The sequence below is a fragment of the Prionailurus viverrinus genome, chromosome A3 (assembly GCF_022837055.1).
Source record: "Prionailurus viverrinus isolate Anna chromosome A3, UM_Priviv_1.0, whole genome shotgun sequence".
Taxonomy (NCBI): Eukaryota; Metazoa; Chordata; class Mammalia; order Carnivora; family Felidae; genus Prionailurus; species Prionailurus viverrinus.
In genome coordinates, this window is record NC_062563.1 from 79,868,829 (window position 1) to 79,894,194 (window position 25,366).

At 35.0% G+C, this 25,366-nt stretch overlaps 1 protein-coding gene across 2 annotated transcripts in view; it reads right to left on the reverse strand.

The window, feature by feature from the left end:
* USP34 (ubiquitin specific peptidase 34) overlaps window positions 1–25,366 on the reverse strand; it is a 250,473-nt gene that overhangs the window by 126,868 nt on the left and 98,239 nt on the right. For both annotated transcript variants that reach the window (XM_047854424.1, XM_047854423.1), the window contains exons 11-18: window positions 13,364–13,489; window positions 13,071–13,200; window positions 12,382–12,417; window positions 11,917–12,047; window positions 10,710–11,323; window positions 8,326–8,540; window positions 3,826–3,941; window positions 3,609–3,736 (exon numbers count right to left, since the gene is read on the reverse strand). In XM_047854424.1, coding sequence (XP_047710380.1) covers window positions 3,609–3,736; window positions 3,826–3,941; window positions 8,326–8,540; window positions 10,710–11,323; window positions 11,917–12,047; window positions 12,382–12,417; window positions 13,071–13,200; window positions 13,364–13,489 — 1,496 coding nt within the window. The remainder of the gene's footprint in view (window positions 1–3,608; window positions 3,737–3,825; window positions 3,942–8,325; window positions 8,541–10,709; window positions 11,324–11,916; window positions 12,048–12,381; window positions 12,418–13,070; window positions 13,201–13,363; window positions 13,490–25,366) is intronic.

Genomic DNA, 25,366 nt, shown 5'->3' on the forward strand with positions numbered 1-25,366 from the left:
CATATAAATGGTAGAATTATGGACGATTTATAGAAGGCTTTAATTTTCTTTTTCAGATCTCTATGCTTCCTGAGAACAGGCCCATATTACTGTTAAAAAAAAAAAGCTAAGTTTATTTTCTTAATGTTTATTTAATGTTTTATAGTTGAGAGAGCGAGCAAGTGCACACATGCGGACAAGCAAGAATCCCAAGTAGGCTCCATGATGTCAGCACAGGGCCCAATGCAAGGCTCAATCCCACAAACGACAAGATCACGACCTGAGCCAAAATCAAGAGTCAGACATTGAACCAACAAAGCCACCCAGGTGCCCCCAAAACTAGATTCATTTTATCAAATAAATTGGAATATGACCACAGAAAAGGAAAAACAAACAATGCTGATAGATCTATAAACCATGTAAGGAACTGCAAAGAAAATATAAAAGTTAGTACAGAGAAAATAAAAAGATAAAGCTTCCTTAAGTACATAAAAAACTGACATCACCAAGAAGTAGACTTCTGTGTTCTTTTGTCAAATGTCAGGAAAATGATAAATAAGGTTGCAGTGGCCCATTTGTTTCAACATAAGGAAGAGCTTTACCATTAATATTAGCATCCTTATGCAACACTCCTTTCTGATGGTAAACCCAGGGGCTAGATTTGAAAAAGAATTCTTGTATTCTTTAGGGTTTCTATAATTCAGATGCCACTACTGACTATTTTGGACCAGGTAATCCTTTTGTTGGGGACAGGCTGTTCTCTGCATTGATGGATATTTAGCAGCGTCCCTGGCCTGTAGTAATACATCCGATACCATTCATTAGTGTTAACGACCAAATAATATCTTGGTTGATATTGCCAGGGGGTGGGGGGGGGGGAATCACTCCCACTGAAAACCACTGGTTTATCAAGAAACCCAGACCAATGATGTACAAAAATTTTTCAACTTACATGATAATGTTGGTAAGTTTAACTGGTATACACTGGATGTGGTGTGTATTTCCTATGCTAAAAAATGCCATTATGCTCTAAATATTATCACATATGACTGTCGTTCACTTCAAAACTAGCATGATACAGCAACCATCTGAAGAGTCAAGTTTGAGGGCAAAATTAAATGCAACACAGTAATCATGTTTACAACATACTCAATAAAGCATTAATTAAGTAACTGTATCAGGATACAGGAAGTGAACAAAGGAAAAATGCTTTAATTTCAACTAATCTGGGTGTGGACAAATTAAAGCTTAATAAAAAATCCAGATTGACTATTTTCCGTTTTACACACTTATTTTTCCTTCTGTCCCTTTTAAGTTTTCCTACTTTTAAAGGTGTGATGACTGTGGAAAAATAAGAAATCAAAAAGCATAAGGAAGAAAAAAAGTACTCAATTCTCTCAAAATTAACCATTTTATAGTCTCACATATTGCTTGCAATCTTTTTTAAGAGACAAGCCTGTAATCATATGCCTCTATATTGATATAATCTTTAAAAAAAAATCTTTAAAGGCTGCATGATGTTTCATATTTCACACAGTCTTACTGAAGTATACATGGAAAAAGTGTATACCTAATAACTCAGAATAGGAGGTGAACATATCTGTATGATGAGCACCCCCATCAAGAAATAAATCATTACCAACATACATCTGGCTTTCATTGTGCCTCTGTTCTAGTCACTACATAACCCAATAGTAACCATTATCCTGACTACTAAATACAATCATTTTCCTGTTTTTAAACTTTACATAAATAGAGTAACAGTGATACACTCTCTTATATCTGGCTTATTACACTCAACATTGTATCTGTGAAGTTCATCCATACTATTCCATGCAGCTGTAGTTCATTCAATGTTACTGCTATAATGTCATTCAACAAAGAGTCCACCATTTAGTTTTCCTTTCTATTCTTTTTTGACACTTGGATAGCTATATAAAGACTATTCAGTTATTTTGAATAATGCTACTATGAACCTTCTTTTTAAGTTTGTTTGTTTATTTATTTATTTTTGGGGTGGGGTGGGGGGGTGAGAGAGGCAGAGAGACAGAGGGATACAGAGGATCAGAAGTGGTCTCTGCACTGACAGCAAAGAGCCTGATGTGGGGCTTGAACTCACATACTGTGAGATCACGAACTGAGCCAAAGTTGGACACTTAACAGACTGAGCCACTCCAAGCACCCCAGCTATGAACATTCTTTTCTTTTTACTTTACTTTTTAAATCTTTATTTATTTTTGAGAGACAGAGTGTGAGCAGGGGAGGAGCAGAGAGAGAGACACACACACAGAATCCGAAGCAGGCTCCAGACTCTGAGCTGTCAGCACAGAGCCCGACGCGGGGCTCAAACTCACAAACCGTGAGATTATGACCTGATCTGAAATCGGACGTTCAACCAACTGAGCCACCCAGGTGCCCCCGGACATTCTTGAATGTGCATTTTGGCAATCATCTGGATGTCTTTCTGTAAGGCACATACTTAGCAGTGGAACTGCTGGAATTAGCAGTGGAACTGCTGGGTCTTAGGGTATGCAGATGCACATATGGGAAATATAAACTGTCACAACCACTTAAAAAAACTGTTTACTGGTTTCACAAAGACGTCTAAAAGACAATTTACATTTTAAAATTAACTGCTATATTACCTACATAAATTTTAAAAAATTAATCTAGCCATTAAAAGCATTCCTTTTAAAGAATTTATGTCAAGTGATGTAACTGATGTGCTAACAGAGGTCTATTTATTAAGTGGTTTCTTATACCTGCATGAAGAAACTGTGCAAACTATATAACCGTTTAAAATAAAAAGCAGAAACTGTCACACATACTTTTTCTAATTCAACTGAGTTTTAAAAAAAAGTTTATAGCATTTAAACTTTAAAGCTTATTAAAGCATTCAGTAAAATTAAATATTTGTATCAGGCTTAGGCAGAGTGTGCTGAAAACACTGTATGAATACAACAGAATACAATACATTCAATTAGTAAGTGAATGCCCTGTAATAGAGATGGCATTACCAAAGCAGTGTAAGACAAAGGAAACCTGAAACTATACCAATGAAAAAGAACTGAAAATCAAAAGTTGCGGTAATCATCTTAGCCCAAGTAAGAAGTACATGGCAGAATTCAAACTAGAAAAAACCACCAGCCTAATTCTTTATGCATGACACAAGTCAAGACATAAAAGATCGACCCAGATGGAAGAACAATGCCATTATCAAAATGTTTGCATTTCACTTAAGTTTAACTTCATTTATCTTATTTAGGTTGTTTTATATATGAAACAGTTCAAGAACATTTAACTGAAATTTGAAAACACAGCAGTCACCACTATGTTTCCAGAATCAAGAAGAAAGTATTGTTATTATTACTTTGTTTCTGTTGCAGGATATCTAATCAAGGGTGTCACAAGTGCCGAAAAAGAAGGTCTAATTAAAAAAAAAAAAAAAGAACCCTATGAGGTAAAAAATCTTCGAACCTAATAAGAAAATCACAATTACTTAAAAAAAAAAAAAATTTTGGTTGGTAATGTTTCATTAAATGCTATGAATCCAATATAACCATAGTCAGTAAAGAATACACAAAAGGAACTTTGACTACTATATAAAATTTTTTTAAATTCCCATTTACCTGTTGTTTCCTAAATTTTCAAGGCAACCTTCAATGAATCTCATTCGAATCTGTCTATCCGTAAACCAACATACTAAGGAACAGAGAAGCTTCTCTGCTTCATTTATTAATCCTTCAGAAAGATTAACCTGCAAAAAATGTATACACATAAAGTTAGTTTATCCTGTTTGCATTTTGGTGTAATTTTGTAGTCTTTTCATTCTATCAAGTAACTTACCGCATCATCATCTTGAACTATATCCCACAACAAAGTGTTTCCTTTCTTGCAAACGTTATCCAAATTAATGTCTGTCACAGCATTACTGTTGAATTGATGTTTATGAACTGCAGGTCCTGAAGGGATGAAATATAACACACTATAGAGGAATGCAACTGACTGAAATTGTGAATTATAGCATTCGTAATGTTAACAAATCCAAAGTAAAGTGTAACAATTTATTTTTACACCACAAAATAAAAACAATACAAGATTAACAAAACAGTTGCTTTGTGAGCTGCAGTGTTGCTTAGAGATTGATAAGACTAAGTTTAAGAAGAGTTTTCTTCTCATAGTCTCTTCATTATTTCTAGTAACTATGATTGTTTTTCACATGTCAAGTGAACTATATATAAATGCTTGAAACTCAAATTAAGCATAAAGATAATTTTCTTGGAATAATTTTATAGCTAAGAAACATTCTTCTAAATTACCTTCTGTATAATGTTTTATATCCCTACATTTAAAAAGTTGTACCAAAGATGATTTACCTACAACATTCAACTAAACGCAAAGATTCTAGTATAATAATTTAGGCTTTGTGTGCCAAGCTAAATAAATTTTCACTAGTTCTAATAAGTAAAAATGCTTGTTTTTTTGAACAGCTTTACCATGAAATTTCCCTATTTAATTGTACATATACATTGATTTCATTGAAACAAGAATTGTACAACCATCAACATTAATGTTTAAAGCACTTCCACCACCTTAAAACATTCCTTCATACCTAATTACAATTCCTATCACATTCCTCAGCTCTAATCCATTTTTGCATCCACATAAATTAGCCTTTTCTAGAAATTTTTGTAAATGGAATCATACAATTTGTGTAGCCTTACATCTGAATTTGTTCACTTACCAAAATATGTTTTGAGGTTCATCAATATCAAAGCACATATAGTATTCATTTTAATTACAGTATAATATTCTATTACATGGAAATACTTCATTTTGGTTATATTCAACAGTTAATAGACATTTCAGAGATTCCAGGCTCTGGCTAATATGAATGATGCTGCCATAAACATCTGTGTAACAAGTCTATATGGACACATGCTTTCCTTTCTCTTCGGTAAACTGGAATTGGTGAGTCACAAGATAAATGTGTATTTAACATCTGAAGAATTGCCAAACTGTTTTCCAAAATGTTTGTGCCATTTTACATTCCCAACAATAGTTTATTAGAGTACCAGTTCCTGTTCCTCTACATCCCCACAATACATCAGCAGGGTCACTCTTTCTAATTTCAGCCATTCTAATAGGTGTCCAGTAGAATCTCATTGTGATTTAAAAATTTTCATTTGGTGAGATGCCTAAGTGGTTCAGTCAGTTAAGTGTCCCTCTTGATTCTGGCTCTGATCATGATCTCCCATTTGGGGGATCTGGTCACACAAGGGGCTCTACTCTGTGCTCAAACTCACTTGTGCTCTGTGTAAGCTGAAACTCACAAACTGTGAGACAATGACTTGAGCTGACATCAGGAGTTGGATGCTTAACCAACTAAGCCACCCAGGAGTCCCTCAAATAAACAAGTATTTTTTAAAATTTGCATTTCCCTAATGACTAATGATGTTTTAGCATCTTTTCATGTGCTATCATTCATTTGTGTATCTTCTCTCTTTGCTAAATTACTACTGAGTTGTAAAAGTTCCTGCATATTCTGGATATAAGCCCTTTATGAGATACATAATTTGCAAATATTTCTCCCAGTCCTTGGCCTGCCTTTTGGTGGTTTTGTTTTAATATTTCTTTTTTAGCTTAATTTTATTAAAGTATAATGTAAGCACATAATCAAGATATAGAACATTTCTATCACCCCAAAATGTTCCCTTGTGACCTCTTACAATCATTCTCTACCACCAAACCTTAGGTAATCATTAAGAAGATTTCAATCATTATAAACTAATTTATAAAACCTTGGATTGTGAGTAATTTGTTCTGCATGTGTTCCACAAGATGAGCAAACATTTCTAATAAATTTTAACTTGCAACACAAGTAGTATGCGGCACCAAATGTCACATGATCACAACTGAGCCAATGGTTCCTGAAATCTGCTTTGATATACGTGTTGGATTACAAGCATGTTCCTGGAATGAATTATGCTTGCAAACCAAGGTTTTACTGTACTTTTGAATATTCCAGAATTGCTTTTAGTGATACTCAGTATGTAGTACACCCTTTTAATTTCATTTGCTTAGAATGTTGATATTTACCCATTATGTTGCATGTATTAGTTCTTTCCTTCTTATTAATGAGTAGTATTACTTTGTGTAAATATACCATATTTCGTTAATATACCAGTTAATTCCAGTTGAAATTATTCTGGAACAGGTATGAACATTCAATGTACAATCTTTTTGTGTACGTATGTTTTCATTTCTCGGGTAAATAAACCAGAATAGGAATTGCTGGGTCATATGGAGAGATACATGTTCAACTTTATAAGAAACTGGTGTAACAGGTCCCAAATCAGCTGAATTAATTCATACTCCTCAACAGCAATGGAGAGTTCTAGTTGTTCTAGAAGTTAGTGTCATTTAATATCGTTAGTCTTTAATTTTACCCATTACAGTAGGTATATAGTAGTACTGCATTGTGGTAGTAATTTTTTGCATTTCCCAGGTAACTGGAGATACTAAGCATCAGTTTCATGTATTTATTGACCACATTTCTGTATCTTCTTTTAACTATTCAAATCTTTTGCCCATTTTTTTTTTTTTAGGTAGGCTTCACGCCTAGTACAGAGCCCAACATGGGGCTTGAATTCATGACTGTGAGAGCAAGACTGAGCTGAGATCATGAATCAGATACCTAACTGACTGAGCCATCCAGGGACCCCCCCCCCACCTTTTTTTTTTTTTTTGCCTATTTTTATTTTTTGTAAATTTTTTTTTTCAACGTTTATTTATTTTTGGGACAGAGAGAGACAGAGCATGAACGGGGGAGGGGGAGAGAGGGAGACACAGAATCGCCCAGAGCCTGACGCGGGGCTCGAACTCACGGACCGCGAGATCGTGACCTGGCTGAAGTCGGACACTTAACCGACTGCGCCACCCAGGCGCCCCTTTTTGCCTATTTTTAAACTGAATTGTGTTACTGTGTTGAAAAGTTCTTCATAGTACTAAATAGTTATACAAGGTAGATTCAGAAAGCATTAATATACATAATAATTCTGCTCAATTTCTAACTTCTTATAGTAAAAAATAGGTACAATACTGAGTAAAAGGAAAATAGAATAAAAATAATGGTGAAAATTTAGTAAATATGGTATCAAATTCAACTGACCTCAATCTTACTTAATCTATTCATTTCTCAAAAAACCACAATAACACAACAATAAAAAAAAGTCAAGATACCCTTATCTACATCATGCACACGTAATTTGAAATCAATTAAACTGTTGCCAAAGTCCGTAAGTTATATCTCTAAATTTGATTATGGCTTTTTAACATAAACCTATCTATCAGGTTTACTCAGTCTGTACTGGTACACCAAAATCCATTTCCTAGGCTAGCAGGGGCTGATAGTACCTTAAAAAGCATGAGGTTGGACCTTTATTTTAACTTTAAAAAATTTTTTTCATGTTTATTTTTTTTGAGAGAGAGAGAAAGAGACAAAGCAGGCTCCAGGCTCTGAGTTGCCAACGCAGAACCTGATGTGGGGCTCAAACTCACAAACCACAAGATCAGGACCTCAGCCAAAGTTAGATACTTAACTGACTGATCAGGTGCCCCTATTTTAATTTTTTAAGTGTATATAGCACTTTATTTTTTTTTTGAAGTGTACTTGACAATGTTCCATTAGTTTCAGGAAGTTGAACCTTTAAACTGCTAATTCTAATACTATTTTTCCCTCTTAATTTGTCTCCCTTTCCTCCTTTTTCTTCTATTATTCTTCAACCTCCTCTAACCTCCATTCTTCCAAGTATGGTCATTTCCTATTACTTTTTAAAGAATGATTTGAAATGATTAGAACCATCATTTTGTGAACATTTCCATCACTCCGGATGGAACACCTTGCCCTGTAGCAGTTACCTCTACTCTTATATCCTCCCAACCCTCCCTAGCCCAAGGCAACCATTAATCTACTTTCTACTCACTAAAGACTATGCTAGACATTTTACATAAATGGACTCATACAACATATGACCCTGTGTAATTTCCTTTTAGCTCCTTAGATTTCTAAATATAAAATTTAATATAGCCATTTATTTTCTAACATACAAGACTATAATTTTATATATTATGTATTTCCTTTCCTAGCTAAATATCTCTTGATAGAAATGTAGCCTTTATATTCATGATGGAGTATTCATAATAATTTCATTCCCTAGGAAAGAAAACAAACCACACACGTATGATTTGGCAAAAATATTCAAGTATAACATTAAATATTGAATCCTTTTATCAATATAAATTGTTTTAAAGAAAGTAAATATTTTACTTACTACAAAACCTTACCTTGACTAAGATGTTCATGGTAAATAGATGCTAAATTGGGAAGATGTTGTTGGAGATGAGATGTTAGCTCTGCATGTGAATTAATCTGAACTAGTTCCTCTTCACACCCAGATTCTTCACCATCAAAATCAGCCATATTTTTTTCTGATTTTGCACTGACCTGGGAGCTACTGCAACTGACATCATCTGCACTTAGCATATCATCAACCATATGCCTATTAACACAGAGAAAAGCACAAAGTTAAAACACATGTTGTGAAACACACAAAAATTGTCTCAAAAACTGAAAACCCCACTATGTCAGAATTATAAATTAATTACACAATATACCCACATATTGTCTGACCCATCAACACACTTCACTAAAACCAACTCAAAGATAATTTTAGGGAAAATCTGTAAACTCACTGTTACATATTTTCTGAGCTCAAACCACAATGTGAAACCCTGTACAACTCCAAAATCGAATGAGATTACAACCAGGAAAATACTTCATTTTAAGGCTGCAATCTAGATGTGGTTATTAACCAGGAAACTTTTATTCAATGTAAACTCCTATTAAAACAATACCTAGTAAGCAATTTACTTCTGAAACATACCATACTGGGTACTTTAAGGATGGAAAACAAAAAAGATAAAAAATAACACAAAGGAAAAATGGTCAGGATTAATTTACAAGAGGTACCCTGCACAGAGAACATGGGAAGTGCTAATATGAAAATTGTAGGTCTTGTGAAGTAGGGAATTGTTGTGGGTATGAAAACTAAAAGATATGCAATGTGCCAAAATGAATATATTTCACCTCAGTTTTACAAACTAATTGCTTTGTCTTCCTTATAAGCTATCCTGGGAAGAACTTTGAATGTGTATATGTAAAACGTCAGACTATAAACCACTGGTTCTCCATCACAGGGGGACACAGGGCAATGTTTAGAGATATTTTTGGTTATCACAAGGTGGGAGATGCTGCTGGCATCTAGAGATAGAAGATTAAGGATGATGCTAAACATCCTATAATACATTCACATTGCTGCAAATTCAAAACACAGAATTATTTGATCCAAAATGTCAATACTGCCAAGATTGAGAGACATCACCTTAAATTCATATGGGTCAGTAATAAGAAATAAAGGCAAAGAAAATAAAGTAGTAAATATATGGATATATAGTTCTCCCAAACAACCACACTGAATTCTGAAAGTCCTGACACACTGCCAAGTGTTAAGAAAACTAATACTGATAAACCACATATTTGTATTTTATTGTCAATTAAAATTTACTACTTATATGATGGTAATAAACAGGAGCTAACACATATTGAGCTCTATTATGTACCAAGTACATCGGCCCATAAAATGTTCACATTAAAACCCAAGAGGTAAGTACTAATGTTCCTATTTTATAGATGAGAAAATGACTGACACAAAAATTAAGTACTTTCCCCAATAACACCTAATGACAGAATCACTTACTTTTAATTACCACAAATATATTTCACAAATACTCAAAAAGCTTTATCCTTATTCATACCCTAAAATTAAGATGCATGTAAAATTTCCTTTTAATGATCACAATTTAATGGAGTTTCCACAAGCAATCTTATAACTGCTTTAAGGTAATTATTACAAGGAGATAAAGATCTAGATCTGTGTTGTCCAATATGATAGCAACTAGCCACTATGGTGATTGCACACATTGAAAAGTTGCTGATCTAAACAGAAATGCGCTGTAAATATAAAACATACACAGAATATTGAAGCCTTATTACAAAAGAAAGAAAAATATCTTTGTTTTTTTACTGATTACATATGGACATTTTAGATATTACTGCTTTAAATAAAACTTATAAAGTTAATGTCACCTATTCCATTTTGCTTTTTAAAATGTGCCCAGAAGCAAATTAACAATTATATACCTGCAGCATGCTTTTGAATTTACATTATATTCTTATTTGCACTAATCTAGAATATACTGCAATTCAATAAACACAAACTGTAATTGGTTCCCTAAAGGAAATAGACTTTTTTTGGTAAACATTTATTTTTTTAACATTTATTTATTTTTGAGACAGAGAGAGACAGAGCATGAACGGGGGAGGGGCAGAGAGAGAGGGAGACACAGAATCGGAAGCAGGCTCCAGGCTCTGAGCCATCAGCCCAGAGCCCGATGCGGGGCTCGAACTCACGGACCGCGAGATCGAGACCTGAGCCGAAGTCGGACGCTCAACCGACTGAGCCACCCAGGCGCCCCAAAACATTTATTTTTTAAGTAATCTCTGTGCCCAATATGGGGCTCAAATTCACAACCCCAAGATCAAGAGGCGCATGCTCTATGGACTGAGCCAGCCAAGCACCACAATACAATCTATTTTTAAGGAGACTTACCCATCATGGTGGTGATGATGATGGTGGTGGTGGTGGTGGTGATGCTGTGGACCAATAAACTGCCGACAATTAAATAATTCATTCCCAATAGTCTCCCCAAGAAAGTCCCCAGTGCGTGTAATACAAGATTCCTGAGATGCTTGTGCTATATGAGCAGCATTCATTTCCCCTGAAATATCATGTTCTCGATCTTCAGAGTGTGAACAGGCATCTAGCATTCGTATTCGATTATCTACTGAAGGCATTGAATCAGTGTTAAAAACCAGGTCCTTTCCTGTTCCATTGCTTGTCCCACTTCTTTCTGATGGGCCTTGGGAATCCCCTAAGCAAATGCCTGCTTGGCTTTCTAACTTTCTGTTCCGAAGATCTGTACCACAACTGCTTTTAGGAGGATTATGACCATGATCATCATCTTCATCTTCTTCTTTAAGGGCTTCAATATCTGCAATGTCTTCTGACTGTACCTCACTGCCAGGGCTCCCAGCGGACTGGCTGGCATGGCTAGAATTCACCTCATTGCTAGATCCATCGCTATGCCCACTACTGCTACCAGGACCACTGCTTCCATCTTCACCACTGTTGGCAGTTTCATCAGAACTTCCCTGCATAGATTCCTAGATTTAGAAAGAAACAGACTTAAATAAATACTTAAACTAGTAAGAAAAAAGTAACTGACATGAACACCCTGACTTTTTAAAAGGTTGACGCAAGGGGCACCTGGGTGTCTCAGTCAGTTGAGCATCTAACTCTTGATTTCAGCTCAGATAATGATCCCAGGGTTGTGGGATCAAACCAGGTGTCGGGCTCCAGGCTCACTATGGACTCTCTCTGTCCTTCCCCCAATCACTTGCACAAGTGCACATGTTCTCTAAAATAAAAAAATAAAGTGCAAACCCATCACCGCAGAAACATTAGCCCTGTCTGCAAAGTGACACTTTAACTTTCCTCCCACACCCATCTCTGTTAATGTAAAACAAACTTTCCTTTTAAAAAAAAAAAAAAAGAGTCTGCTGTAATCATGACAGACTCCTCTAAAAAATATACAATAGAATTAAAACACACAAAATTTAAAGAACCTTAACAATAACTAGTTACAGAAGAGGCCTGAACATGGACTATGTTTATATTTCCAGTTCAAAGGATAAACATGATAAAATCCCCAAAATCCAAAAATCTTGTTAAAGTGGGGGGAAAACTGTTTTCATACCTCTGTGTCAGAAAGTCGTTGTTGGACATGTTTCGTCCTATTAATAAGTTGCTCATCCATTTCAATGTCACTGCCTCCACTTTGATGTGTATCACTGTTATCACTGCTTTGAGGACTAGCAGCAGGTGACCCTATATTAAACAGATTTTACATTGTTACTCTTAATTTGTATTAACATGGGAATTTATGAGAATGACACAATCCTTTGATTCTTTCATTTATAAAACCTTTATGCTAAATAGCCAAAAAATATAATCTGGAAATATGTTAACATTCATTAATTATCTCTCAAGAGGACATAGATGATTTCAATTGAAAATAAGATGGTTAGCCAGTTAAGTGTTCATATCTACTCAAAAAAACTTTATAGCCCTGATACAAATATATTATATAAAATGAATTCTATGTGATCATGGAAACAACACTACAAGTCATCTTGCCATGCATTTCTAAGACTCAACTTACAAGGTGATGGGGCTGCTCTTCTGAGCTCTTCTTCCTCTGAAGGAAAAGGAAAAAACAGGAGGGAAATATTCTAAGTGACTGATCTTCTCTGGAAGATTATCAACTGCTCTGATTATTATTACAAAATCAACAAAATACAGGCAGAGAAACCTGAAATAATGAAGTCCCTAACACCTACAATAGTAGTTGTGTGTGCCTGAATGGAAAATCCTTAATAAAAACATAGTTATATGATGTCAGGAGACCAAAAAATGGGGTAAAGTTGATAATGTTTTAGAAAGCTCTGGAAAGCTTTCCATAAAACCCATAAAATGCCTGAAGTGAGACAACTTTTGAATTAGAAAACACAGAGAATTGTACCACTATGATCTGCTATAAAAATTGTTTCTAAAACAAAGTATGTTTGTTTTCTAACCAAAAGCTCCAAAGCTATTAGGAAATGGTTTCCCCCCAACCCCATGGGAAGAACTAATGAGAGAATATCCAATAACTACTACAACTTCATTACTGTTCTTTACTTGAAGAGTAAACCAAACGTATTAGCTAACCACTATTTATTAACCCTTTAACAAATACCCTACCTCCCATCTCAAACTTATTTTGAAGTTAATACTGAGAAGAAACTACTTCAAGTTTGAATTATTAAATGGAGAAATATTACTTTAAAAAATACATCACACTTTACTAACCTTTCTTATTTCCAATGGGAAGATTAGTATTTAATAATGATGCAAAAGAACTCTGTTTAGACAGCTGAGCCTTAGCTGCTAGTGCATTGTTCCATAATGCTTTAATTAACATCGATGCCAAGTATAGGGTCTTTCAAAAAAAAGAGAGAGGTTGAAATTAGCGTTTCGTAACAAATTTAATATTCTTTTGCCTAAATGAAATGTGAACGTTAAAAACCTACCAATTATCTGCATCACAAATTTTATATTAAAAAAAAAACACCCACCATTATTTAATGCTTTAAATATATTACCTGTTCAGTATGAACACTTGGCTCAAGAGCTGAGACCAGATTAAGGAGATGTCTAAGTGGCACTGGATCCAAATTCTTGATGAGTGAAGGAAATAAGTCGTGTATATACCGACTACAATGTTTCAACTATAAAATAAAGGTAGAGACAATAATCAAAAATAATTATACTACATTAATAAACAACGTGATACCAAAAAGTTCTACAGAAAACTTCTACAGTTTAAAAGTCAAGAAAGCAGTTGGAACAGTATTTTCTAATATGTTGGGAAAATATTCATTACCATATATCATAAATGGCAGTACATAACATTGTGAAAATAAAATTCCACTGAAGCAGAGCTTTATCTTATCTAAAAAAACCAAAGTTTAATTTTCCAGCCACAAAAGGGAAGCACACAATAAAAAAATTTCTGGAATCCAAGTATAAAGAGGATTCCAATTAAATTTATAATGTAGATCATTAAAATATAAACAAATTAGTGTTTTAAAATGTAAGTAGTTGCAAATAAAATAAATTGCAATTAGAAGAGAAATCCAAATTAACTATTCTAAGTGTAACACATTTTTCATATTAAATGGTTATAAAGTATTCATACAGGTGCACCTGGGTGGTTCAGTTGATTAAGCGTCTGACTTTGGCTCAGGTCATGATCTCATGGTTCATGGGTTCGAGCCCAAGTCAGGGTCTGTGCTTACAGCTCAGAGCCTGGAGCCTACTTTGGATCCTGCGTCTCCTCCACCCTCTGCCCCTCCTCCACTCACACAATGTCCCTCTCTCTCAAACATAAAAAAACATTAAAAAAAAAAGTATTCAGGGCGCCCGGGTGGCTCAGTCAGTTAAACGTCCAACTTCGGCTCAGTCAGTTAAACATCCGACTTCGGCTCAGGTCATGACCTCACAGCTCCTGAGTTCAAGCCCCGCATCAGGCGCTGTGCTGACAGCTCAGAGCCTGGAGCCTGCTTTGGATTCTGTGTCACCCTCTCTCTGCCCCTCCCCCGCTCACAATATGTCTCTCTCTCTCTCTTAAAAAAAAAAAAAAAAAAGTATGCAATGTTCATTTTACTGGAGTACATAATAGAAACTCACTTAAACGTCTACAGAGCAATAAACCAAGAAACACAAAATCTCCTTATACTAAACAGATTAATAAGTGAAAGTGTAACATTAAATACTACAATATCATGTAAAATAAGTATCTTCACCTTAAAATAAGCCATCAAGCTGCAAACTGCAAATTCAAGATATGCAACAAATAAGAGCAAGCCAGTAATTCCCAATTTGAAGGTTCCAAAAGTAAAAATCTCAGGGATCCAACTTACTTTCTATACATAAAAATTCCATCAGAAAATATATGTTTTTCTATTCTAAAATACTGACTTTTATATTGTTCAGGCATAAAACATATGAACTTTTTTATGCTATCTCCCCTATCAGGATATATATGCACAACAGAATTCTGAACCAGAAGACAAAATAAAAGCAGGAAAATAACTTTGGAGTAATTCCTCCACATTGGGGTGACTTTCTATAAGCTACACTATTTATATCATTTGATATGAAGCATAAGTAAATAATCAATTAAAAGTTTACTGCTTTTAGGGGTGCCTGGGTGGCTCAGTCGGTTGAATGTCCGACTTCAGCTCAGGTCATGATCTTGGGTTCAGGGGTTTGAGTCCTGGATGTGCTCTGGGCTGACAGCTTGGAGCCTGGAGCCTGCTTTGGATTCTGTGTCTCCCTCTCTCTCTGCCTTTCCCCCACTCATCCTCCCTCCCTCCCTCTCTCTCTCTCTCTCTCTCTCGAATAAATGTAAACAGTAAAAAAAAAAAAAAAAAATTAAGTTTATTGCTTTTATAGGTCTTATAAGTATAATTATACTTTTCCTAATTAAAATGTAATGAATCATAGTAAAAAATAACTTTCTGACTTGCTGCCACTTTGATCGTTCAGAAAATGTTACTTCCATAATAGACTCAAATTTCATAATCAAATACCTTACTGGTTATCTTTAAGTGACAAAACCCTTGAAAGATAATTATGTAATCCTGTAATCCTATGAATATATAAGGCCCTTTGAGGGGTGGCACTGTACTGACAGTGTGGAGCCTGCTAGGGATTCTGTAGCCTTCTCTCTTTGCCCCTCCCCTGCTTATGCTTGGTCTCTCTCTCAAAAATAAACATTAAAAAAAATTTTTTTTTAAATAGAAGGCTCTTTTAGAGGTGTACATCATGAAAACAAATTCAGAAAGTAAAGACAAAAAAATATTAAAATTACACAGCTTAAAAAGATTGCGGTGTGAAGTCAGTTCATACTCTTCTTCATTAGTTATCACAAAGTAAAAAGAGGAAAAGGAGTCAGGAAAGATGGTAAAGCAGAGAGTGCCAGGGATCCCTGTCTGCATCTTGACAGCAGTTATATAGACAGAACTGTCTGATGCAACCACTCTGAAACTCTGGAGTCAGTCTGAACCTTCACACTGACACACTTCCAAGGGGAAAGGCTAGCCAGTAAATTGTGGTTAATAATGGCATATTTCAACCTGCAGTGTGATAGCAGCTACCCATTCCCCACTCGATGCCCCTATGTCAAATAGCTGTGGGGACAGTAATATGTAATTCTTCTTAAGCTTGCTGGTTTTTGTCCATGACTTTATTATGCCTTACACAAAAATAAATTCAAAATGGATGAAAGACCTAAATGTGAGACATGAAATCATTAAAATCCTAGAGAACACAGGCAGTAATCTCATCTGCCGTCAGCCATAGCAACTTCTTTCTAAATTATGTCTCCTGAAGCAAGGGAAACAAAAGCAAAAACAAACTATTGGGACTTCATCAAAATAAAAAGCTTCTGCTTAGTCAAGGAAACAATTAGCAAAACTAAAAGCCAACCTTCAGAAGGGAGAAGATATTTGCAAATGACCTATCTCATAAAAGTTAGTATCCATAATATACAAAGAACTAGGGACACTTGGGTGGCTCAGTCAGTTAAGCATCCCACTCTTGATTTCTGCTCAGGTCATGAAACTGAAATTGCTGAGTTTAAGGAATAAAATAAAGGAAATAAGAAAAAAAAAAAATAAAGAAATGTAAATAGATTCTAAGGGACCTGTGAGAACCACAACCTACCAACATAGTCATTATGGGAATCCCAGAAGAGAAAGGACTAAAGTATATTTGAAGAAACAATGGATGAAAACTTCCAAATTTAATAGAAAAACATGAATCTACAAATCGAAGGAGTTCAACACATCCAAGTAGGGTAAACTCAAAGAAACCTAGAGCAAGACTTATCATAACCAAACTGTCAACAGTCAAAGACAGTAAAATAATCCTGAAAACAGAAATAAACAATGTACCACATATAAGGGACAGTCAATAAGAGTATCAGCAAGTACCTAATCTTCTGATTAGAAGATTGGAAATGAGAGAAAGTGGGATGATATACTCAAAATCTAAAAGAAAAAACTTCCAATGGAGAATTCTATAACTGGCAAAACTATCCTTATGAGAAAGAAATTAATACATTCCCGGATAAACAAAAATAAAGGAGTTCACTACAACTAGACCTGCCTTGCCAGAAAACCTAAAGGAAGCCCTTTACAATGAAATGAAAACAAGCTAAACAGTGAAGAAATTAAGACCTCTGAAAAATACACAGGAAAATTAAAAGCTACTATTGTTTTCATTTCTAACTCCACCTTTTATTTGCTATATGATTTAAAAAAGAAATGCAAAAACAATTATTGCTAATGTAAATAACTGTACACACAATGTATTAAGTTGAAAGTTGTCATATCAATAATAAAAATGAGGGAAAAGGAGCTATATACAAGCAAAATTTTGTGTAATATTTGACAAATTCAAATTAGATTATAAGAATCTCAAGATGTTAATTGTAATTTCCACACTAAACACAGTATCTACAGAATATTTTTAAAGAAAAAGGAAATGAGAAGAGAATCAAACACTACAAAAAATCAACTAGGAACAACACCAACATAAGGGTGTAACAGAAATGATAGACAAAAACACTGTTAAGACATATAGACAAAAACAGAAAAAAGGCATAAGTATATTCACTCTTTGAATAACTACTTTAAATGTAAATGGTATAAACTCTGCAATCAAAGACAGAGAGTGCTAGAATGGATTTTAAAAACATGGCACAACTGTATGTGGTCTACGAGGACACACTTTATATCCAAAGACACAAACAGAACAAAAGATAAAGGATGTAAAAAGATATTCTGTGCAAATATTAAGCAAAAGAGAACTGGGCTGACTATGCTGAAATCAAATAAGATAGCCTCTAAATTTTTTAAAGGTTACTAGAAAAAATGGAATTACCATATGACCCAACAATCTCACTTCTGGGTATACATCCAAAATAATTAAAAGCAGGATTTTGAAGGGATTTGTACACCTATATTAATTGTACACTGTACATTCATTCACAACAGTCAAAAGATAAAAGCAAAGTAAATGTCTAACAATAAACAATTGTGGCATATACATAAAATGGAATATAATTCAAACTTACAAGAAAGGAAATCCTGTCACATGCTATGATATGGGTCACCATGAGAACATTATGCTGAGTGAAGTAAGCCAGTCACAAAAGGACAAATACTATTAGATTCCACTAATGTGAAATATACAGAGTAGTCAAAACGATAGAAACAGTAGAATGGTGGCTACCAGGAGCTGTAAGGAGAATAAAGGATTTGTTGCTCAATGATTTAATGTTTTGTTTTGTTTTTAAATAAACTGTATGCCCAACAAGGGTCTCAAACTCAAGACCCCAAGATCAAGAGTCACATAATCTGCCAGCATGACACCCTTATGTTGTTCAATGAAATCAGACTTTCAGTTTCGAAAGATGAAAACGTTTTAGAGATCTGTTATATAACAATATGAATGTATCCACTATTAGAACTTAAAAATGGTGCAGAGGATAAATTTATGAAGTTTTCTTTTTCCTACAATTAGGTCTTTTTTAAAAAAGATTAATAAAGAGTGATGTAATTTATTAATAAAAGGTCCAGGTTACAGCAATATAGTATAAACATTATATTTTTATAATAACATTACCTTATAACCGTACCTTACAACCCAAAGCTAAAAGCACAGAAATAAAATAGACATACTAAATACAGATTAGAAAAACAACAGAAAATTAACAAAACCAATAGTTGGTTCTTCTAAAAGATTCTCAAATGTTTAGCTAGACTGAAAAAAAAAAAAGATATAAAAAGCTAAATCGACAAATTCAAATGGGATATTACTATCAAACTTAATACTATGAACAACAGTACACTAAAAAATTAGATAACCTAGAAGATAGGGAGGAAGTCCTTGCAAACTACCTATATTAACTCAAGAAGAAATAAAAAGAAATTGAATAAAAAAAAAAAAAGACATTGAATCAGTAATCAAAAACCTCCCAATGAAAAAAAGTACTAAAATGCATGGCTTAAACAGAGAATTCTAACAAACATTTCATAAAAAATTAACATCAATATTTCTCAAACGCTCCCAATAAAATTGGAGAAGAAAATACTTATTTTTTTAATGTTTATTTACTTTTGAGAGAGAGAGAAAGAGAGAGAGAGCACGCGCACAAGTGGGGGAGAGACAGAGAGAGAGGGAGACACAGAATCCCAAGAAGGCTCCAGGCTCTGAGCTGTCAACACAGAGCACAACGTGGGGTTCCAACTCACGGACCTGAAGACTGTGACCTGAGCCGAAGTTGAACGCTTAACTGACTGAGTCAACCAGGTGGCTCTGAGAAGGAAACACTTCTTATATCATTCTATGAAGCTTTATAGGTCTTCAGAAGAACAAAAAATTACTAAGCAGTACCTCATAAATGACAGAAAGTCCTCCAGAAACTATTAGGAAATCAAATCAAAGAGCATACCAAAAGGATTATTCACTATGCCCAAGTGAGATTTATCTCAGGAATTCAAGTGTGGTTCAAAAAGAGTATCGATTACTGTACATATCATGTTAGCCAACGGAAAAAAAGCAACATAGTCATCTTAACTGACAAAGAAAGAATGACAAAATCCAACATCCTTAAATGATAAAAACTCTCAGAACACTCAGAGGATAAACTCAACATGAAAAAGGATATTTATGAAAACCCCACAGCTAACTGCATACTCAGTGATAAATGACTCGTTTTCGCATAGGATCAGGAAGAAGATAAGGATGCATGTTATTTACCGCTGTGTTTGAACACTATACCAAACTTCTAGCCAGCTACTGGACTCCACCCCATAAAAGTGAATACATCCAAATTGGAAAGGAAGATGTAAAACTATTCAAAAATGACACAATCCTATATGCAAAAAAACCCCTACATATAATAAGGTAGTAGAGCTAAAAATCAAATAGACAAAGTAACGGAGTACAGATCAACAAGCAAAATTAAGCTGTTTCCATATACTAGCAATGAATTATCTAACAAAGAATTTAATCTAGCAATTCCATTTACAATAGCATACAAAGAATAAGATACAATTGATCCTTGAACAACAAAGAAGATAGGGGGGTGCTGATCCCCTGTGTCGTCAGAAAGCTGAGTGTAACCCTGACTCCCAGAAACATAACTATCAATAGCCTACTGCTGACCATAAGCCTAACCAACAACATAAACCAGAATATCAATAACATAAAGTCAATTAACACATATTTGGTATGCTATATATAATATATACCACATTCTTAAAATAAATGTTAAGAAAATCATAAGAGAAAATACATTCACCATACTGTACTGATCAAAACAACCTATGTGGGGGCGCCTGGGTAGCTCAGTCAGTTTAAGAGTCCGACTTCAGCTCAGGTCATGATCTCCCAATTCATGGGTTCAAGCCCCACATCAGGCTCTGTGTTGACAGCTCAGAGCCTGAAGCCTGCTTCAGATTCTGTGTCTCCCTCTCTCTGCACACTCTGTCTCTCAAAAATAAATAAATGTTAAAAAAAAAATTTTTTTTAATAAAATACCTATGTGTATGTGGACATAGGGAGTTCAAACCTATGTTGCTCAAGGATCAACTGTACTTAAGAATGAATCTAATAAAAAAGGAAAAAGACTTGTATACTGAAAACTACAAAACGCTGTTTAAATAAATGGACAGACATCCCATGTTCATGGATAAGAAGACTTAACATGTTAAGATGTTAAATACTACCCAAAGTGATATACAGATTCAATACAATCCCTTCAAAATTCCAAGAGCCTTTTTGGTCAGAAATGGAAAAGTCAATCCTCAAATTCATAGGGAATTGCAAGGAGTTGTGAAAAGCCAAAACAATTTTCAAAAAGAAAACTGTGAAACCTACAAGAAAATAAAAGTAATTAGAACAGTATGGTATCAGCATATAGACCAATGAAATAGAACAGAAGAACACCTAGATATAAACTTTCACATAAATCATCAACTAATTTTCAAGACTCACAAGACAATTCAATGTAGAAAGGATAGTCTTTTCAACAAAAGGTGCTGGGAAAACTGGATATTCACAAATTGAAAAATGAAGATATATATTTACCTTACACCATACACAAAAATCAACCTAAAATTGATCAAAGACCTAAACTCAGGAGATAAATACACAAAACTACACTAAGAAAACACTGGGGAGAATCTTCACAACACAAGATTCGCCAATGGTTTCATCACTAGGACACCAAAAAAACAGATAACAACCAAAAAAGTAGATAAACTGAAATCCATCAAAATTAACAGTTTTCGTGCATCTAAGGATACTTTATTTTTTTTTAATTTTTTAGTGTTTTTATTATTTATTTTTGAGAAAGCGCGCACACGCACAGGGGAAGGTCAGAGAAAGAAGAAGACACATAATCCAAAGCAGGCTCCAGGCTCCACGCTGTCAGCACAGAGCCCAATGTGGGGCTCAAACTCATGAACCTGATCATGACCTGAGCCAAAGTCAGATGCTTAACCAACCAAATCACACAGGTACCCCTATTTATTTTTTTAAAGTAAGCTCTACGCCCAACATAGGGCCTGATCTCATGACTCCTGAGATTATGCTCTATTGATTGAGTGCGCAGGTGCCCCTGAATCTAAGGATACTTTAAAGAAAGCAAAAGAAAACTCGTAGAGTTGGAGACAATATATGTAAATTATATATCTGATAAGGGATTAATATCCAGAATGTAAAAAGTACTGCTGTTATTATTTTTTTTTTAATGGGGCAGACAGAGAGGGGAAGAGAGGATCTAAAGTAGGCTCTGTGCTGACAGAGGAGAACCCAATGCAAGGCCTGAACTCACAAACTATCAAGTCAGATCATGACCTGAGCTGAAATCAGATGCTTAACCAACTGAGCCACCAGATGCCCCATAAGTACTACTAAACTTTAAAATCTCCCAAGCAACCCAATTCAAAATGGGCAAAGGTCTTGAATAGACATTTTTTCAAAAAAGATATACAAAAGGTCAATAAGCATACAAAATGATGCTCAAAGTCATTAGTCATTAGGAAATGCAAAAAAGTACAAATTAAAACCACAGTGAGATATTACTTCACACCTCCTAGGAGGACTAAAAAAATTTTTAGGACAAATAACAAGTGTTGGCAAAGATAGGGAGAAATGGGACTCTCCCTGTACTATGGGTTGAATGTAAAACACTGCAGTTGCTGTAGTAAAGTTTGGCAATAACTCAAAAAATTAGAGAATTACCGTATGACCTAGTAGATCTGCCCCTATGTATATATACAGAAAAACTGAATGCAGGGACTCAAACATATGCTTGTACACCCATGTTCATGGAAACATGATTCACAATATATAGCAAAAAAGTAGAAGCAACTCCAATGTTTATGAATGTAGAAATGAAAACATTAAATGTGGTATACACAAACAATGGGATATTATTTAGTTGTAAAAAGACAACTTTTTACATATGCTATACCATGGATAACCCTCAAAAACACTGTGTTCAGTAATATAAGCCAGACATAGACAAATACTGTCATTCTACTTAAATGAGGTACCTAAAATAGACATATATAGACAAAATGTAGAATACCAAGGGCTTGGGGGAGGGACAGTTATTGTTTAATGGGTACAGTGTTTTCGTTGGGGATAGTGACAAAGTTTTGAATACAGACAGTGGTGATGGTTACACAATATTAAATATTTAATGCCATTGAACTGTACAGTTACAAATGGTTAAGTTTTATGTTTATATATATTTGTGCCACAATAAAGAAGTTAATTTAAAAAAGAGAAAAAATAAATATATGTGTTAACAGGCATCATATCAAAACTCAAATCAAGTTTAAAAAAAAAAAAAAAACCCGGAGCACTTGGGTGGCTCAGGCAGTTAAGCAGCAGACTCCTCATGATCTCACGGTTGTGAGATGGAGCCTGAGTCGGGCTCTGCACAGACAGCGTGGAGCCTGCTTGGGATTCTCTTTCTCCCTCTCTTTCTGCCCCTTCCCTGCTCAGGCACACTCTTGCTATCAAAATAAACAAACGAACCAGCATGGATTACTTAACACCTGAAAACCTACATAAGAGAAAAATTCTGCCAACAAGAAATGGTGGGATAGAGGCGCCTTGTTGGCTCAGTTGGACATTGGTGTGTAGAAATTAGGAAGGAAGGAAGGAAGGAAGGAAGGAAGGAAGGAAGGAAGGAAGGAAGGAGAAATGATGGGATATACCTACCTATCTTCATAAAATAGTACCAAAAAAAGCAAAAAATAAAACAAAATAAAATAAAACATAAAAGCTGTTCATTGAGGAAACAATGAACTACTATTCACCTCTATTACAAAGTTCTGAGGGAAATCTTAGTATCTTACATTCAAACATGAGTACAAAGAAAACAGACATCTCAAGCGTGTAGTAACCCAGAACAGAACATCAGGATTCCTCTTTAGGGAAAACAAAAAAGCTACTCTGTGAAGACTGTAAGAATAAATATTAATTTTGGAATGAGAAAAAGAGAAATGAGGGGAAAAATTTTTTTGAGTTATAACCTAAATACAAACTTAGCAATAAACAACTGTACAAATTATGGTTATAAAATTTAAGGGGCGCCTGGGTGGCGCAGTCGGTTAAGCGTCCGACTTCAGCCAGGTCACGATCTCGCGGTCCGTGAGTTCGAGCCCCGCGTCAGGCTCTGGGCTGATGGCTCAGAGCCTGGAGCCTGTTTCCGATTCTGTGTCTCCCTCTCTCTCTGCCCCTCCCCCGTTCATGCTCTATCTCTCTCTGTCCCAAAAATAAATAAACGTTGAAAAAAAAAATTAAAAAAAAAATTTAAAACAAATAATTTGATAAACTATACATAACACATAGCAAAAACTGGAAAGCAGAAAATGAGAAAAGAAAAATGATGAGATTCCCTCATCTTCTACAGAAGAGAATCTATCATCACTGTATTTTAGAATGAAAAGAAACACACCCACAAAGAAAATGAGAGCTAATAACAGATACTAAATTTCAACAAACTTCTGAATAAAATGAAGGAAATACATTTTAAAATGTACAGATGAGAAAGGTGTAGCTCAGGGTAATTTGTGAGTGAGCTGTAAAGGAGCTAAGTTAACCTTCCCAATGTAAATGGGAAAGATACTGGACTCAGATGGACACCAAGAGGTATGAAGATAAAAACACAGGATTTCAATGAATATTCCTGAAGAATAATTTTATTTGTCAGCCATCAATGGGTCAGAAAAATACAAACAGCCATCCACCAAGGCTCTTCCCTGAGTAAAAATTATATAAAGCCATAGCTTTTAAGCAGATACCGGTATCCCCTTTCACTCTCTCTTAGAAATTCCACAAGCAGAGGAGTGCCAGGGTGGTTCAGTTGGTTAAACATCCAACTTCAGCTCAGGATCTCATGGTTCGTGGGTTTGAGTCCCACATCAGGCTTTGTGCTGACAGCTCAGAGCCTGGAGCCTGCTTCAGATTCAGTGTCTCCCTCTCTCTCTCTGCTCCTCCCCCACTCACTCCCTGTTTCTCTCAAAAATGAATAATCGTTGAAAAAAAAATTTTTTTTAGAAATCCCACAAGCAGAAAAACTAGTGACTCAAATGAGGAAAGTTCAAGTTGTTTTACCACTGCCACCCTAAAAAATGTCACAAATCAGGAGACCCATTTGAGACAGCTCTAATGAAAAAATATTTCACAACATCCAAGACTATCTAGACCATTTACCTAGACAACTTTCTTAAATATGAATGGATAACAAAGTCATATGGGAAGACATCCAACAACATAAAAAAAGAACAGAGCTCATGTTAAGAGTTTCTAAAAAGGCAGGAAGGAACAGAATTCAAATTATAATATGTAACACAGAAGGAAATTTCAGTGCCCACATTACTCAAGTATAGTCATAACCTCACATGCTAGTAGTTGCATGCAATGTCTCATAAAGCAGTAATCCAAATGTGCATACAAGTACACATGCAGAAACTAATAACCATTCGAATAAAGATCAGCATTTCTAAAATTAGTCATCACAACAGGGTTCCTGGGTGGCTCGGTCGATTAAGTAACCAACTCTTGATCTCAGGTCAGGATCTCGGAGTTCATGAGTTTGAGCCCTGCATCAAGTTCCATGTTGACAGTGCAGAGCCTGCTTGGAATCCTCTCTCCCCCTCTCTTTCTGCCCCTCCCCTATTCACGTGTGTGTGCGCGCACACTCTCTCTCAAAATAAACTTTAAAAAAAATTAAAATAAAAAAATAAAATTGGTCATCACTAATCCTTTTGAAAATCTAATGACAATTATGTGCATAATGCATATCTCAATCAGATGATATTTAAGTCCTAAATCATAGAGAATCTGACTTTTGTCATTGACATGAAAATCTATTCACAAAAATCAGCTCCATTTTAAGATAAAATTATTGTATCAATAAGTTGCATACATGTATGCAAACATTCTTCAAATATGGAAAGCATTTAACAATAAATTCCAATGGAGTGCTAAGATTCTCAAGGGTTTTTTTG